This window comes from Erpetoichthys calabaricus, chromosome 9 (genome assembly GCF_900747795.2).
Source record: "Erpetoichthys calabaricus chromosome 9, fErpCal1.3, whole genome shotgun sequence".
Classification (NCBI taxonomy): domain Eukaryota; kingdom Metazoa; phylum Chordata; class Cladistia; order Polypteriformes; family Polypteridae; genus Erpetoichthys; species Erpetoichthys calabaricus.
The window spans coordinates 125,291,205-125,309,896 of NC_041402.2; the positions used below are offsets into that span (position 1 = coordinate 125,291,205).

The following is an 18,692-nucleotide window of genomic DNA, read 5'->3' on the forward strand; positions in this document are numbered from 1 at the left end:
GCAACCCCGCCTCCCACGGCCAGCGAGCTGCAGTCCATTACAGTATATGGACAAAAAAGAGGTTCCAGTTATGACCGTTACGCTTTGAATTTCGAAATGAAACCTGCCTAACTTTTGTAAGTAAGCTGTAAGGAATGAGCCTGCCAAATTTCAGCCTTCCACCTACACTGGAAGTTGGAGAATTAGTGATGAGTGAGTGAGTCAGTGAGGGCTTTGCCTTTTATTAGTATATATATATATATATATATATATATATATATATATATATATATATATATATATATATATATATATATATATATATATATATATATATATATATATATATATATACATTATATTATAATAATATAAGACTTGCCAGGCGTCAGTAATTTAGCAGAACATAAAATCACTACTGAACCCAGTGTCCGGGTACAGATGCGGCCGTTTCGAATCCCGGAAGCACGAAGAAATATTGTGCGCGAAGAAGTCAAGAAGATGCTGGAGCTAGGTGTAATTCGAGAAAGTAAAAGTGACTGGTGTAGTCCGGTCGTGTTAGTTCTCAAGCAAGATGGTTCGGTTCGCTTCTGTATTGATTTTAGGCGCATGAATAAAGTCTCTAAATTTGATGCTTACCCAATGCCCCGAGTAGACAAGCTGTTGGAAAAACTGGGTCAGACGACCTATATCTCCACGCTAGACCTCACAAAGGGTTATTGGCAGGGACCTCTAGAGGCTGACAGTTGTGAGAAAACAGCATTTGCGACTCCTGATGGACTTTATGAATTTACAAGACTCCCGTTTGTTCTTCATGGGGCCCCTCTAACGTTTCAGCATATGATGGATCAGATACTGCCTCCACATTCTGAATATTCTGGGGCATATCTTGATGATGTGGTGATTTTCAGCAATGATTGTCATTCGCATTTAGAATGTCTCCAGGCTGTCCTTGATAGCCTGAAACAAGCTGGATTGACTGCTAACCCTAAGAAATGTAAACTGGGTATGTGTGAGACTCATTATCTAGGTTACTCCATGGGCAGGGGTTTACTTCGTCCACAATTAAGAAAAATAGAAGAGGTGCTCGCTTACCCACATCCTAAAACGCAGAAACAGGTACGCGCTTTTCTGGGGCTAGCGGGTTACTACAGAAGATTCATCCCTGACTTTGCAAATAGGGCTGCTCCTCTCTTAGAGCTTACTAAAGGAAGAAAAAAACGCCCTATTGTATGGACAGAACGTTGCAAATGTTCCTTTTCAGATTTCAAAACTGCTTTGTCTTCTTATCCAGTGTTGCGAAATCCCGATTTCTCTAAAGATTTTATACTACAGACAGACGCAAGTGCATTCGGAGTAGGTGCAGTCCTGTCCCAGATTTTTGATGGGGAAGAACACCCTATCACATACTTGAGTAGGAAATTACTCCCCAGAGAACGCAATTATTCAACTATTGAGAAAGAATGTTTGGCGATTAAATGGGCTGTAGAAGCGCTACGGTATTACTTATAGGGACGAAATCTCACATTAGTAACTGGTCATGCTCCACTTCAGTGGTTATACCGTCAAAAAGATACAAACTCCCGTCTCATGAGATGGTTCTTGGGCTTACAACCTTACAGTTTTATAGTCCGGCATCTACCTGGCTCTGAGCATATTAATGCTGATGTCCTGTCACGTCTGTTTGAACCTGGTCTGGAGGATCGCTTGATTCACGGAAACGTGAATAAAGTTGAGGGAGGGGGTGTGAGCCGCGGAGCTGATCGCACCTCCAGAGAATACAGACACCCCTGGGAAAACCCCTAAAACACATTGACAGACTACCTTCACATTCCTCCTTTCCCTTCTGGCCGACTCTTGTCGCGTAATATGCCTCTCGCGCAGTGCTCCGCCTTCTTAAAAAGCCTGTACAGGCTTCTTTCAGTTTGTTAAATTGGTTATTTGCTTCTCCTTCTCTCTCTCAGACATTCTCTGCTCCTGGCGGAACTGTCATCTCTGACTTGTCATGGAGCATGTTTAAACTTTTGAAAAGAGACAAATGTTTGTTTGCAGTGCTTTGAATAAAGTTCCTTTTTTTTCTACAACCTCCTGTGTCTCTGTGCAAATCTGTGACCCAAGCGTGACAATATACATATACATACAGTATATATATACACACACACACACACACACACACACACATATATATATATATATATATATATATATATATATATATATATAATGTGTGTGTATATATATATGTATATGTAAGGGGGTGGGGGCTGAACGCACGGTGAGGAGATGCAGTCTGATCACCTGCTGTCTTTCTGCTGCTGAACTGCGTGTTCTGCTTGTCACACTGCGCGTCGATCATTTAAAAGCCTGTACAGTAGCTCTCCTTTTGTCTCACTGCCTTGTCTCATGTGACGTTAAAAGTGTCTCTTGTAGGATGTCAGATTGTCTTCTGAGAAGATCACATATCGTCTCCTTCCAAGCCTTCCAAGATTTTTTTTATAATATATAAAATCTCGTTATGACAAGAATAAAGTCGACATTTCTACTTTATTCTCGCCGTTTGTCGAGATTAAAGTCGACTTGTTGATTTTATTCTCGTAATTTGTTATTGAAGTAGAACATCGTAAACTAAACTTCATCTTAAAATGAATAATTTACTAGATCCTCTCAAACCCCGTCATAAGTTATGTAGCACATTAAATGCTTTGTGTTGTGTTTCCCAGAGCCATGTTAATCGCTACGTGCTTCTTAAACTGACTTCCTCTTGCACTAAGAGGAGGTGCAGACAGCAGACAGAATATATTAATTTCATGATATTCCTGCTCCCTGAACATTTAGAATGCTAAGATAAATACTTGATATAATTTTCATGATGAAATGCATTAAAGCATGTATTAATCATGTGGGGGCACGGTGGCGTGGAGGTTGCACTGCTGCCTTGTAGCAAGGTGGTCCCGGGTGTTCCCTGCTTTGAATTTGCATGTTTTTTCTGGTGGGTTTACTCGGCATGCTTCAGTTTCCTTTCAAAATCATGTAGGATGTGGGGTTTTGTTATGCTATATTAACCTTGCTAGTGTGTGTATTGTTTGTTTTCACCCTGCGATGTGCTGGCGCCACGTTCAGGATTTCCTCCTGCCTTGCCCACAATGCTTGCTGCGATGGGTGCAACCCTGAATGGATGGCATAATTAAACATGTATAACGAAGATTTTTTTTTTAAAGTTCTGAACACTCCGTGGTCTAAGTTTATAATTAGTTTTAATTTCACAAGGACGTTTATCATGTGGCAATTGGTTATGTGGAAAAAGGAAGGATAGGAACTGGAGGTTTGGTACGTCAGAAAGAGACATCACGCATGCAATAAAAAAAGCCCGCTTAGAAGAACATTCATTGAATTCTGTGTTCGTGTCTTCGACCACCAGATCACAAACCCAACATTTACACAATATTTAAGTTAAACCTGTGCGATACCCATTCATACATCCAGTTTTTTGGAACCTCGTCACACCTGCCGTAAAGTTCTCTATAGTGAACGTACACCTGGGGAGCTCTTACTGCAAGGGAGCTGCACTACCGCCACACTACCGTGCATGTTTAATACCAGTTTTAATGCATTTCATCATGAAAAATTATCTTAGCATTCTACATTTTCAGAGAGCAGGAATATCATGAGGTGAATGTATTCTGTGCAGCAATCACTGCCACAGTTTAAGGAGAGCGTAGCAGTTAACAACTGGGTCAGGGAACACTTAACACAAAGCATTTAATGTGCTACATAACTTATGACGGGGTTTGAGAAAATCTAGTGAATTAAACACCGCTTTTAGAATGAAGTTTAGTTTGCGACATTCTACTTTAATGACAAAATAAACTACGAGAATAAAGTGGAAATGACGACTTTAATCTCAGTAGTTTTTTTTTTTTCTTCTTCACTGTGGCCCTAATACGCTTCAGTAGGGCTATACCACAAATAGCATTATAAATGCAAGTTGTAGTTTTATTATTTATGTATATAGCTTAGCTTGAAGCAAGGTTCATATTAATGCAGTTTACCTTAATTATGGTTCAGTTGGTAAAGATGTAATCACCAAGTTGCACTTGTTTTATTTTATTTCATTTTAATTTGGTGAATTCTGTGTAATGCACCTGGGCTTTGAAGTCTTGGAAGTAATAGTATTATTACTGGAAGTTGCACTGTTATTTATTTTATTGTTATTATTTATTAGTTTAAATATTATGCAGTTTATTGATGGTAAAGTTGTTTAAAAAGTCACTTTAAGTCGCATGTTCAGTGCAATACAACTTTTGACAAGCACCTCTGGATATTTTACTAAGTCTAAATGACTCTTTAGATGGTTGAAAATATGTTGTCAAAATTTTAGTTTAAGTTGTTTCCAAGCATTGTTCAGTAAAAAAGGTTCTATATTTTGACTGCATCTGTCATGCAGTGTGATTCCTTCTCTTCATTAGTGCCGCCCCCTTGAAAACTGTCACTTTATGGGGCCATGCAAACCTGTATTAATACTTGTGTGCACATTAAAATGTTTTTTTGTACAATGTACAATTCTCATGACAGTGGAATAGGTTATTCGTAGCCAGCAATTGCAGTGGAAAATGTGGTTAACATCCACTGAGCACGGGGAAAAAAAATCGTATAAATGAAACCGGTATAATTTTGAAAAATACCATGATACAGAATTTTGGTCTGTATGAATGAATGAATGATCTATCTAATCTAACAAAAGTGAGTACACCCCTCACATTTTTGTAAATATTTTATTATATCTTTTCATGGGACAACACTGAAGATATGACACTTTGATACAATGTAAAGTAGTCCATGTACAACTTGTATAACAATGTAAATTTGCTGTCCTCTCAAAATAACTCAACACACAGCCATTAATGTCTAAAACTCTGGCAACAAAAGTGAGTACAGTAATCCTTCCTCCATCGTGGGGGTTGCGTTCCAGAGACCCCCGCGAAAGGTGAAAATCCACGAAGTAGAAACCATATGTTCATATGGTTCTTTTTATATATTTTAAGCCCTTATAAACTCTCCCACACTATTATAAATATTTCCCGCACAATTATACAGCATAAACCCTTTTTATTCTCTTAGATATTAGGTAAGATTCGTTGAAATTATGTATGTAAACACAGTTTATATACAGTAAAACCTAAATATTATTTTAAAGATATCGAGCGTCTTCGATATCACATATGTTACAGCCATTATGACAGACAGGCCACCAGCAATAAATACGTACAATGCAAGAAAAATTGTATACAATAAAATGTGTGTACAGTGACACTAAACTATGTACATGTAATAAGTACTGTACATAGATAATTAATTATGGTTACTCAGCAACAATGACACGACGACTTGTCCGATAATGATGAGTTTAATTTTACTGCACAACAAAGGAGAGCGTTACAGCTCTTCTAAAGGATCCTCTTCAGGCGACTGTGTAGCACCGCCGTTGTTCTCCTTCCGGCAGTCTTCAATCCAAATCCCTAAAGCAGATTCCATCCAGACTACTGCCTTATTACGTCCACTTGCAACTCGTTTTGCGCCCTGGTTAAAGGACACTGTGGCCGTAGATCTTATATGCTTTTCCTCCTTTTTATATAAAAAGAATCGTGGACTCATTGATGCCGTAATGGTGTCCTGCAGCGGTATAGCTGTTCCCTTCCTTCTGCATATCCAAAACTTTTACCTTTTCTGCAATCATTTGCATCTTCTGTTGCCGCTTGGACACGGCCCCTGAAGCAGTAGCAGGAGCACGTTAATGCTGAATGAGTGAGATGAGACTTCCTGGTTAATGCAGCATCCGTCGCTGAGCCAATCAGCACACAGGAACTTAACTGTGTGCTCTGATTAGGTAGCTTCTCAGTCATCCGCCAATAGCGTCCCTTGTATGAAATCAACTGGGCAAACCAACTGAGGAAGCATGTACCAGAAGTAAAAAGACCCAATGTCCGCAGAAACCCGTGAAGCAGCGAAAAATCCGCGTTATATATTTAGATATGCTTATATATAAAATCCGCGATAGAGTGAAGCCGCGAAAGTCGAAGCGCGATATAGCGAGGGATTACTGTACACCCCTAAGTGAAAAATGTCCAAATTGTGCCCAAAGTGTCAATATCTTGTGTGGCCACCATTATTTTCCAGCACTGCCTTAACTCTCTTGGGCGTGGAGTTCACTAGAGCTTCACAGGTTGCCATTGGAATCCTCTTCCACTCCTCCATGATGACATCACGGAGCTGGTGGATGTTGGATACCTTGCGCTCCTCCACCTTCCGTTTGAGGATGCCCCACAGATGCTCTGTAGGGTTTAGGTGTGGAGACATGCTTGCCAGTCCAGCACCTTTACCCTCAATTTCTTTAGCAAGGCAGTGGTCGTCTCTGAGGTGTGTTTGGGGTCGTTATCATGTTGGAATACTGCCCTGCAGCCCAGTTTCCGTCTGTATGTCACAGTACATGTTGGCATTCATAGTTCCTTCAATGAACTGTAGCTCCCCAGTGCCGGCAGCACTCATGCAGCCCCCATGACACTCCCACCACCATGCTTGACTGTAGGCTAGACACACTTGGCTTTGTACTCCTCAACTGGTTGCCGCCACACACGCTTGACACCATCTGAACCAAATAAGTTTATCTTGGTCTCATCAAACCACAGGACATGGTTCCAAAAATCCATGTCCTTAGTCTGCTTGTCTTCAGCAGAATGTTTTCGGTCTTTTTTGTGCATCATCTTTAGAAGAGGCTTCCTTCTGGGACGAGAGCCATGCAGACCAATTTGATGCAGTGTGCGGCGTATGGTCTGAGCACTGACAGGCAAACCCCCCCCCCCCCCTTCAACCACTGCAGCAATGCTGGCAGCAGTCATATGTCTATTTTCAAAAGACAACCTCTGGATACGATACTGAGCACATGCACTCAACTTCTTTGGTCGACCATGGCGAGGCCTGTTCTGAGTGGAACCTGTCCTGTTAAACCACTGTATGGTCTTGGCCACGATGATGCAGCTCAGTTTCAGGGTGTTGGCAATCTTCTTATAGCCTAGGCCATCTTTTGTAGAGCAGCAATTCTTTATTTCAGATCTTCAGAGTTCTTTGCCATGAGGTGCCATGTTGAACTTCCAGTGACCAGTATGAGAGAGTGTGAGAGCGATAACACCATATTTAACACACCTGCTCCCCATTCACACCTGAGACCTTGTAACACTAACGAGTCACATGACACCAGGGAGGGAAAATGGCTAACTGTGCTCAATTTGGACATTTTTCACTTAGGGGTGTACTCACTTTTGTTGCCAGTGGTTTAGACATTAATGGCTGTGTGTTGAGTTATTTTGAGGGGGCAGCAAATTTACACTGTTATACAAGCTGTACACTGACTACATTGTATCAAAGTGTCATATCTTCAGTGTTGTCCCATGAAAAGATAGAATAAAATATTTACAAAAATGTGAGGGGTGTACTCATTTTTGTGAGATACTGTATGTATGTCTGCATATATATGTGTGTGTGTGTGTATATAATTTATATATATATATATATATATATATATATATATATATATATATATATGGTTGAAATAGTTTACTGTCAAATAAATGCAAAGAGTACGCGACACGTGTTTCGCCCTCATTCTGGGCTCATCAGGCGTACACACTCCACCGCACTCCCTCTCGGGAATCGAACCTTGGACGTCAGCGCCAGAGGCGATGCCCCTAACGTTGCGCCATGGCGTGTGGTTCAGTTATTTGACAGCATGTAGATCGGGGTAATTACATTCACGGCATTCGAAGTCTGTGTCACAATCTGATTGTATAGGTGGTTACCTACCAGGTAACACTTGTGGTTGGCCAGCAATCTGCTAACATCCGCCACGGTGTTATATATACAGTAATGTGCAAAAGTTTTAGGCAGGTGTGAAAAAATGCTGTAAACAAAGAATGCTTTCAGAAATATAAGTAATGATTGTTTATTGTTATCAATTTATAAAATGCAAAGTGAGTGAACAAAAAAAAAAATCTAAATCAAATCAATATTTGGTGTTACTACCTTTTGCCTTCAAACCTTCAAATGATCATCAATGTCACACGTAGGTTGAAACACAGTCACAGTTTCATGTCATGGTAAGATTGAGCAAAGCAACATAACACAAGGTAGTTATACTGCATCAGCAAGGTCTCTCCCAGACAAAAATTTCAAAGCAGACTGGGGTTTCAAGATGTGCTGTTCAAGCTCTTTTGAAGAAGCACAAAGAAACGGGCAACGTTGAGGATCGTAGACGCAGTGGTCGGCCAAGGAAACTTAGTGCAGCAGATGAAAGACACATCAAGCTTATTACCCTTCGAAATCAGAAGATGTCCAGCAGTGCCATCAGCTCAGAACTGGCAGAAACCAGTGGGACCCAGGTACACCTATCTACTGTCCAGAGAAGTCTGGCCAGAAGTGGTCTTCATGGAAGAGTTGCAGCCAAAAAGCCATGGAAACAAGGCCAAGCGACTCAAGTATGCACGAAAACATAGGAACTGGGGTGCAGAAAAATGGCAGCAGGTGCTCTGGACTGATGAGTCAAAATTTGAAATATTTGGCTGTAGCAGTGGACAGTTTGTTCGTTGAAGGGCTGGAGAGTGGTACAACAACGAGTGTCTGCAGGCAACAGTGAAGCATGGTGGAGGTTCCTTGAATGTTTGGGGCTGCATTTCTGCAAATGGAGTTGGAGATTTGGTCAGGATTAATGGTGTTCTCAATGCTGAGAAATACAGGCAGATACTTATCCATCATGCAATACCATCAGAGAGGCGTATGATTGGCCCCAAATTTATTCTGCAGCAAGACAACGACCCCAAACATACAGCCAAAGTCATTAAGAACTATCTTCAGCGTAAAGAAGAACAAGAAGTCCTGGAAGTGATGGTATGGCCCCCACAGAGCCCTGATCTCAACATCATCGAGTGTGTCTGGGATTACATGAAGAGACAGAAGGATGTGAGGAAGCCTACATCCACAGAAGAATGTGGTTAGTTCTCCAAGATTTTTGGAACAACCTACCAGCCAAGTTCCTTCAAAAACTGTGTGCAAGTGTACCTAGAAGAATTGATGCTGTTTTGAAGGCAAAGGGTGGTCACACCAAATATTGATTTGATTTAGATTTCTCTTTTGTTCATTGACTGCATTTTGTTGATTGATGAAAATAAATGATTAACACTTCCATTTTTGAAAGCATTCTTTGTTTACATCATTTTTTCACACCTGCCTAAAACTTTCGCACAGTACTGTGTGTATATACATATACATACATATATATATATATATAATGTATGTATGTGTGTGTATGTAATAAAAGGCAGCTACTCTACCCTTCCTTTGCTTACTTGTTTTTTTATCTGTAAGCTGAGCATGTCACAACACTTTTCAGTTTCTCAGAACACAAAAAATAGTATTGAATTAATTTTCCCATGGGAATCAAAAGCTGCGCCATCTAACTTTGCAAAATACTCTAAGTACTGCTTTGCATTTCTGCATTACCAGAATACACTGTAATAATGTGTTTATATTTTTTTTAGAAGTAACTTAAAATGTGGTTGTTTTTCATGAATTATATTTTCACAGCCTCTTCCAGACAGGAAAATGCCATTATATAACCAGTTGATTCTGAAAAACCTGCCAGATGATGAACGAAAAAGACAAAGCCATGCTTTTAAAATTTGCAAAAACTATCAGGTATATGTTTTATCCATACCTTGTGACTGTTGCCTTAGAGAGAACAAACTCTATAAAGTCCAAGCCAGTCTTTGTAGTCATGACATTAACTTAGAAGTCTTCACCAGTAAAACTACAAGGCCTTCAGTTAATTTAAAAGTGTAATTATTGTCACATTTCAAACGCATACAAGATTTAAAATAACTTTTTTACATTATACTTTCTCTCAATAAGGATTGAGTCTTCATTATGTCCGTCTGTATGTATGTTTGTTCAGTCTTTTCATTGATCAAATTCATTTAGTTGACTCTTTGGTTTAGTTGGAGGTCGGATATAATTTGGAACACTTTGTTAAAGACACAAGAAAAATTAATGTGAAGTGAATGTTAGAACAATTTACTTGTATCCATGTTTTGTCAGTAAGCTAATAGGACAACATAATAAACTAAATAAAACTCACAAAATACTTTTTTTATGACACAAGGTGCAGAGGCAAAAAAAAATACTTTATTAATTCATTAATGTTAAAATATTACTAACAGTGCATTAAAACTTGGCACTGTTAAGAGTTTATGATATCAAAGCTTTAAGGATTACGTTCAGTGTTGTCTGGACTAGTGCGTCATGCTGTAAGTTCAGTTAAAGATCTTTTGTCTGCGGTGGACTGTACTTGTTACCTTGTTTGCTTGAACACTAATATATTCTCTAGGATAGCTGAGAATTTCTTACATTGAAGAACAAATGAAGAAAGAGAGCTTCAGCGAAAGACTCCAGTGCTAAAAGCATTGGTGCAATAGTCATGTTATGCCTATGCTGGCATATCATTAGACAGGTTTGTTTACTGTATGAGATTGAATGATGCTAGCATCTAGTTATATAGACATTGTATAATCATAAAGGGTTGATTGGAACAATAAAATAGAAAACAAACTTGTACCAGTGTACCTTAGTTGTTAGTAGTGATAGGCAGAACCAAACAGTATTTGTTGTTAACCTTAGCAAGGCCTGACCTGAGGCTCATGAGGAATAAGGTACTGATTGCTCTACAAAATGGCCTGCAAGAGTCATCATCACTTTTCTGGCACTACAAAGCTGAAGCCACCCCCAACACCGACTTGCTCCAAATAAAATATCAAGACCAATAACAATAAATGAAAACCTAAAAGGACAGGCAGGAAGAGAACAAGGAAACGGTGACCACCAGGAAAAACAATTTCTAGAGAGCTCAGGCAAAAGGCAGAGAAACAGCTTGAAGGAAATATTCCATTTATATATTAATTTCTGCAGTGTCATACACCAAGCACAGGGCATCCCCTATGTGCACAGATTCATACAGCATGCACGCATTCCATGCAGCAGATACAGTCTCAACAATCATTATGGTAACACTACAGGAAATAGTAAAGGCAGCAGGCAAGTTGTACAGTGCACTTTGAACAATATGAACTCAAATGGACAGTACTGAGCGAGCTTTTAAATACACAAATGATACATACAGAGAGCATTCATACTTGGCTATGGTTATTGTTATAAATTTCAAAGTCTTAAGTATGTTTGACCCTAATTATGCCAGAGTGGCAGCTCTACTGTAAACCCAAGGCTACAGGAAGAAAAGATTGACAGGATAAAGCTCCAAAACTGGAAACACCAAGAAAATAGCAATTAATACAATTATTTTTGTGTTCATCAGGTCACGAAAAAATATCTGTAGTATTGCATTCTTTATGTGAAATTTCTTTTTATGTCATTGCAGCACCTCTTGTATGCAGACTTGCTTGATGAAGAGTGGATGGTTGTCATAGAGCGCCCAATAATTGAAATCATTTCACAGCTGCCTGCTCCAGTCAGACAGAAGAAGTTTGGAACATAACAAGCTAATTTCAGTGGACTGTTCATTCGACTTCATCTGCTTTGTAGCCTAAAATACTAAAAATAAATACTTATTTTGCTTTTAGAATTTCTCTTTTTTTGATCACTTGTCCCATTCACATTCAGCTGCTGAATGTTTATTGGAATATTTTGTACAATAAGAGCAGAACAAATATATTGCACATAATATAACTGCCTCACAGCAATTGTATTCCAACTGGGATCTACCCCGGGGCAACCAGTTTCTTTTTTCTAAATGGCTACAATACAGGTATGTAAAATTTTAAGGGTCTCTTTGTGTATCCTATACAAACAGTTATCCTAGAAGACCTATGACAGTATGTCCAGGCCAATTAATTTATCTGTCATTGAAGGCTTTTGCTGCTTGCAGTTGTGAATGAGGTAAGGTTTTTTTCTAGTAGTTTTAAATGTTCTTATTTAATATTTAAAATTTGTTGTTGATGTTTTTGTTGTTATTATCGATAATTTCTGAGGTGGATAATAGCTCAGAGCCCAAGAAATCAAAAGAAGTAAACCTGGAATAATCAAAAAGTGCAAATGTATCATATCACTCCGGTAATGAAACCACTACAGTAATCCCTCCTCCATCGTGGGGGTTGCGTTCCAGAGCCACCCGCGAAATAAGAAAATCCGCGAAGTAGAAACCATATGTTTATATGGTTATTTTTATATTGTCATGCTTGGGTCACAGATTTGTGCAGAAACACGGGAGGTTGTAGAGAGACAGGAGCTTTATTCAAACACTGCAAACAAACATTTGTCTCTTTTTTTCAAAAGTTTAAACTGTGCTCCATGACAAGACAGAGATGACAGTTCCGTCTCACAATTAAAAGAATGCAAACATATCTTCCTCTTCAAAGGCGTGCGCGTCAGAGAGAGAGAGAGGAAAGCAAACAAATCAATAGGGCTGTTTGGCTTTTAAGTATGCGAAGCACCGCAGCACAAAGCTGTTGAAGGCGGCAGCTCACACCCCCTCCGTCTGGAGCAGAGAGAAGAGAGACAGAGAAAAACAAGCAGTCAAAAATCAGTATGTGCCATTCTAGCGTTTTAAGTATGCGAAGCACTGTGCAGCATGTCGCTTCACGAAGCAGCTGCACAGAAGGTAGCAACGGGAAGATAATCTTTCAGCATATTTAGACGAGCGTCCGTATCGTCTAGGTGTGCGAACAGCCCCCCTGCTCACACCCCCTACGTCAGGATCAGAGAAAGTCAGCGCAAGAGAGAGAGAGAGAGAGAGAAAGAAGTAAGTTGGGTAGCTTCTCGGCCATCTGCCAATAGCGTCCCTTGTATGAAATCAACTGGGCAAACCAACTGAGGAAGCATGTACCAGAAATTAAAAGACCCATTGTCTGCAGAAATCCGTGAACCAGCAAAAAATCCGCGATATATATTTAAATATGCTTACATATAAAATCCGCGATAGAGTGAAGCCGCGAAAGGCGAAGCGCGATATAGCGAGGGATTACTGTACTTGAAAAACACCTCAGAAAAATTGATTCTGCACCTACTACATAATTCCATAGCGAGACAGAAAATCTTTTGAGTTGTCTCATCTACCATTACCCAATTTGATATGTTCTTGATTACCAGTTTTTTTTTTTCTCAGATCCCTAGTAGACATTAGTCAGTACTTCAGTGGAGGCCCTCGCATGCAAGCCACTGGTACACTAGTTCATGTCTCCTGCTGCTTATATATATATATATATATATATATATATATATATATATATATATATAAGGTTTTCTGTATAAGCATAGAGTGAACAAATATGCACATTACATTAAAAACAACTTCACAATAGGGTTGTGGATATTATTATTGTAAAGAGCAGATATTATTAATCTGCTGCTAAAAGGAGTTGGAACTAGTTAATTACACAGGAAAGGTGCTGCTCCTTTAATATATATCTAGGATTTGTTTAGAAATAGAACAGCAGTTGATATGCTGGCAGAAGATCGGACTCATAGGGCATGCAACAAGCATTTCGGTGTGGTGTTCAGCTTCTGTGGTGCCCAAAGAGGCTGTTGTGTTGCAAACAGCAGGGACTGAGCAAACCTACTTGCACTGTGCCTGAAAAGTTGGCTTAGCAGTCAAATATACAATAAAGGCTAAATTGTGGTTAGGGTTTATCTGTGCATGAAGAGACATTTTTGCTTCTGTGCATCTTGAGACTGAAATTACAATCTTTAAGATATTTTAAGAAAGATAATTTTAAAGATTTTTTTTAAACTAATTAATAGCTAGATGTGCAAATTTAATGCAACTGCTTTTCTCCATTCAAGGAGTAGTATTGATTTTAATATTATGCTGGTGTTGGCCAATTTACATTTATAGTTTTATTTCTTTTGGTAATTTCACTTTACTGCATATATGTTGGCATTTAGTGGGTAACAGAATGGTGTATTATTACTATAGTTGAGAAAGAGGGCATTGTATTTGCTGCACTAAATACTTGTTTGGTGTGGTTATTGGGGGATTTTATTTTTGGGATTCCTTTTGTTGTTAAAAAGGTATAATGCAATATTTATCAGCAAATCTCCAGGGGCCTCATGTATAAACGATGCATATGCACAAAAATGTTGCGTATGCTCGTTTCCATGCTCACCTCGTGATGTATGAAAACTAAATTTGCCGTAAAGCCTTGCACATTCTCACGCCAGATCAAATCATTATGTGCGCTCGTTTTCGGCTCAGTTTTGCAAACTGGCGGCACCCAGCGTCAAAGCAGTGCTTCTGTTCCTATGTGGTTTCCCTTTATTTATTTGATTCATATCCCTGATGCGGCTTTATGAAATACACTGAAATTAACCGCATAGTTTAAGGCATCTGATTGTAATCAACCTGTAACAATATAATGATGCACGGAAAGGCAAAACAATTCCAAATACCATAGTTGCTTTAGCGTTGGTACTGTGTCAGTATTTTAACCCATTGTATCTGAGTGGGGAATCACTGCTATATAGCAGCTGATCGGAAAGATCTACGGCAGATTGTGTCAAGAGCAGAGAGAATTATCGGGGTACAGCATCTAGCACACGCTGCCTCAGCCATGGACACAAACTGCTTGAACTTCTCCCAATCGGCAAATGCTGCAAAGCCTTTCCTGCACGAACTTCGTGGTTCAGAAGCAGTTTCATCCCAAGAGCTCTAAACTTACTCATTCAGTCCATCAAGTGCTCCCTGTAGAACTGTTTGTACTTATAAGTGCAATTACTTCACTGTAAACTTGCATTACAGTTATAATATTGCACAACCTGAGTCACTTACGCTTTCATAGTGTATATTTTTCATTTTTTTATCTTATTGTTGTTGTTATTTTACCATTTTGTAGGAAAGTAAGTCTATGGAGGATTTGCATATTGAATCTCATTGTACCATACAATAACAATAAAGGAATTCAATTCAGTTCAACAGAAGAGAGCGCGTATTTACAGATGATGATGACTGGCTTCTAAATCAATTTAGATTTCCAGGCGCTATCTTCTTGGAGCTCTTGACATCATTTTTAAGATGGAAAACAGTAAAGTATATATATTAAATTATACAGATACATTTTTAACTTCATTTAAATAATGTATACTGTTTAGTAAACGTGCGGACACAGTGGAAAGCAATAGCGATGAACTGGCGCCCCATGCAGGGATTGTTCCTGCCTCTCGCTGTATGCTTGCTGAGACTGGCGTGACCCTGGATGGATAGATGGCTGGAAAAATTAAACATGTAATGCGAAGATATTTCCTTAAAATTTTTGAAGAATCTGCGTTCTAAGCTTACAAATAGCTTAACTTTTATTAAAGAGCTGTTTGCGTGGCGATTGGTTAGAGAAAGAAAAGGAAGGACAGGAATTGGGGGTTAGAATGTTTGAAAGAGACAGTACTGCTGCAATAAATTATTTCATCCAGGGTCATGCACAGCGCAGCAAGCATCTTGCGGGAGGCAGGAACAATCTCTGGATGCCCCGGGGCGCCAGCTCAGCACTGCTCCTGCACCACTGTGGCCCCATGTTTAATACATGCTTTAATTCATTTCATCATGAAAATGATATCAAGCATACATCTTAGTGTTTAAATTGTTCAAAGAGCTATAATATCATGAATGTAATGTATTCCTTGTCCTGTTGGTGTAAGAGAAAGCCCATTTAAGAAGCAAGTAGTGATTCACACACACAGAGTAAATAGAAGAACACATACAATACGGCATTTAACATGCTACTTTAGTTACGATGGGATTTGAGAAACTAGTAAATTAAAAGATTTTAAGATGAAGTTTATGACATTCTACTTTAATGACAAAATAAACTGTGATTAAAGTGGAAATTTCAAGATTAAAGTTAACATTTTGAGCTTTCTTTTCCACTGTGTCCCTATTTTCTTTTCTCTGTACCCTAATACGCTTCCATATGATACTTAGACAGTGGACTACGACTCGCTTTTTCACGGTGGCTTTGATAATTGACAACTTTTTTTATTTTGGACACTGTGTGACTTTCTGAACTTGGAACTTTGATTAACTTACTTTTGTTGTTTAAACAACTGCTTAAATCAACAAATAGTACGTTTTTAATTACCTCCACTTGGCATTTGCTGAAATTATTCATTTTCCCCGTGCTTTTGCCATTGTCTTTTCACAGAATGCTTTACTTAAAGGAATATTTATATTGATTTGCATATTCAAAGAGGCGTAATTCTGGGAGGAGATGGGGTGGGGCGGCAGGCGCGCATGAGCGTTGCATTTCACACTGAACGGGATTTATGTAGCATAAGCGCGTGGAAGATGGCTTTCACACTGTTTTGTGCATCTGAATTTTTTTGTGCGTACGCATACTGCAACTTTTGCTCGTACACCATGTTTTAGTGTGAATTCTACGCACGCCATTCTTAGTTTGAAGCAACCAACAAATTTGTCTTGAGACATCAACAGAGATTTTAATTCTCAATTGGGTATTTATTAAAAAAAAAACAAAAAAAAAACCTTAGCACATCACTGAATGTCATTTTTAAATCATTTGAATTGGACTTGGCTGTCTGTGACAGCTGTTCAGCCAGCATAACCCTATTTGAGTTGCATTTTTAAACACAAATTTGTAAAGTGCTGTTAAAAAGCAACAGCATTCATTCATATAGCACATTTTCATACAAACAATATAGCTCAAAGTACTCTACAAGATTTCAAAGAGAAAGTTACAAGAAAATCAAAACAATAATATTAAAGAAGAAAAGAGAAAAAGAATCTAAACAATCCTAAAAACAAATAAATATGAAGTAGAAAAGTAGTATCCTTTGTGGGATATGGCCGGCCATTCATCCCGGCCAATACCCCCAGGCCGCCAGGTGGAGACCTCCCTGTAGTGTGGAAGTGCCCTGAATGCCAGCAGGGAATTATGGACACTGGTCTTCTATTCACAGCCCTGCTGGATACCATGGGGGCCTCCAGAGGACGCTGCAGGGAGGAGTAAGGAATATTTTCCCTACACCCCGGTAGTGCGTCCCAGTCACGTGGACAGAAAAAATGACGTGCTTCCGGGATGAAAAAGAAGAGTTTTTGATCTGACCCGGAAGTGATAGTCACATGGACTGAGGGACAGAAACACTTCCAGGTCATGGACTATAAAAGGATTATGGGGAAACCACAGAAGACGAGCTGAGCTGGGTGGAAGGGTGGCAATGCGTCTGGGAGAGTGGAGGATTGTTTGATTAGAGATTATTGTAGTGTTTATTGAGTATTGTGGAGTGTAGGTGCTTTGTGCATGTATTTATTATAATAAAACCAATATTTTGGACTTTTATCTGGTGTCTGGCGTGGTGTTCAAGGGAGCGAGAGCGCCCCGTATCTGTCACACCTTATATACTCATATGCGTTCGGTGAGGTCAGATGGCCAGGAGGACAGGAAAACAAAACAAAAAAAAAATCAGTTCCAAGGTCAAAAGACTGCCTAGCCCCCACTGGGTATTCTACCAAACATAAATGTTCATAATCCATTCCTCTTTGTTTTCATGTACATGAGATAGGATTTGATGAAGTTGGTCTCGTGGGCAGCTGGGGAGCCCGTCTTCATTCCATCAAAGGTGGCTGCATGGTGCCTTGATTAGCTGGAGTTGGTGCAGATGGCCACCACAGAGGAACCAGAGAAATTGCAGAGAAAAGTAGAGATTAGTAAATATATGCAGATCCCTGGAAAATATAATAGTCTATTAGGAATACAACTAAAATGTAGGTACAAAAAAGCCAAGTTAAAAGTTAACCCTGGCGAATTTCTATTGGTAAAGTATTCCAGATTTTAGGTGCATAACAGCAAAAGGCCACCTCACCACTTCTTTTAAGCTTGACTATTGGAATTATAAGCAGACCACCATTAGAAAATATCAGTTTATGGTTTGGAGTGTAGTGGAGCAGGTATTCTATTCAGGACAGAGCAAGACTTTTTAAAGGTTTATACACCATTAATAATATTTTAAAGTCAATTCTGAATGACATGGGTAACCACTATAATGATACTAAAGTTAGTGGATGTGCTCAGATTTTCTTTTTCTGGTTAAGATTCTGACTGCTGCATTCTGCACTAATTGCATTTGATTGATGTCTTTCTTAGATAGTCCTGTTAAGAGTGCATTACAGTAATCTCGTCAACTAAAAACAAAAGTGTGAACTAATTTTTCAGCATCTTGTAAAGTTATGAGAGGTCTAAATTTTGCTATATTCATTAAGTGAAAAAATGTAGCCCTAGTAATCTGACCTAAACTTCAAATCACATATTAACCAGAGTCAGTGATTACCCCTAAATTGTTTACCTCCTCCTTGACTTTTAACCCTAAGGGATCAAGTTTATTTCTAATACTGTTGCTTTTTCCATATGTGCCAGTCACTAAGACTTAAGTTTCTTCCTTATTTAGTTTGAGAAAGTTACTACTTGTCCAATTAGAAATACTGCTAAGACTTTGGATCAGAGAGCCGAGAACATCAAGGTCATAGGATGCTATCGATTTTTTATTTATTTATTTATTTTAATTTTATTTTTTTTTAAACTGTGTGTCATCTGCATAGCTGTGGCGGCTCACCTTCTGTTTTGAGATAATCTGGCCTTTTGGAAGCATGTATGTTGAAA

At 39.0% G+C, this 18,692-nt stretch overlaps 1 protein-coding gene across 1 annotated transcript in view; it reads left to right on the forward strand.

Moving 5' to 3' along the window:
• Positions 1–11,664, forward strand: part of utp4 (UTP4 small subunit processome component) — a 62,725-nt gene extending 51,061 nt beyond the window's left edge. Inside the window, 2 exon segments of the mRNA XM_028810124.2 lie at positions 9,610–9,720; positions 11,453–11,664. Of these exon segments, the coding sequence (XP_028665957.2) occupies positions 9,610–9,720; positions 11,453–11,569 (228 nt within the window). The 3' untranslated portion in view covers positions 11,570–11,664.
• Positions 11,665–18,692: the final 7,028 nt, after the last annotated feature.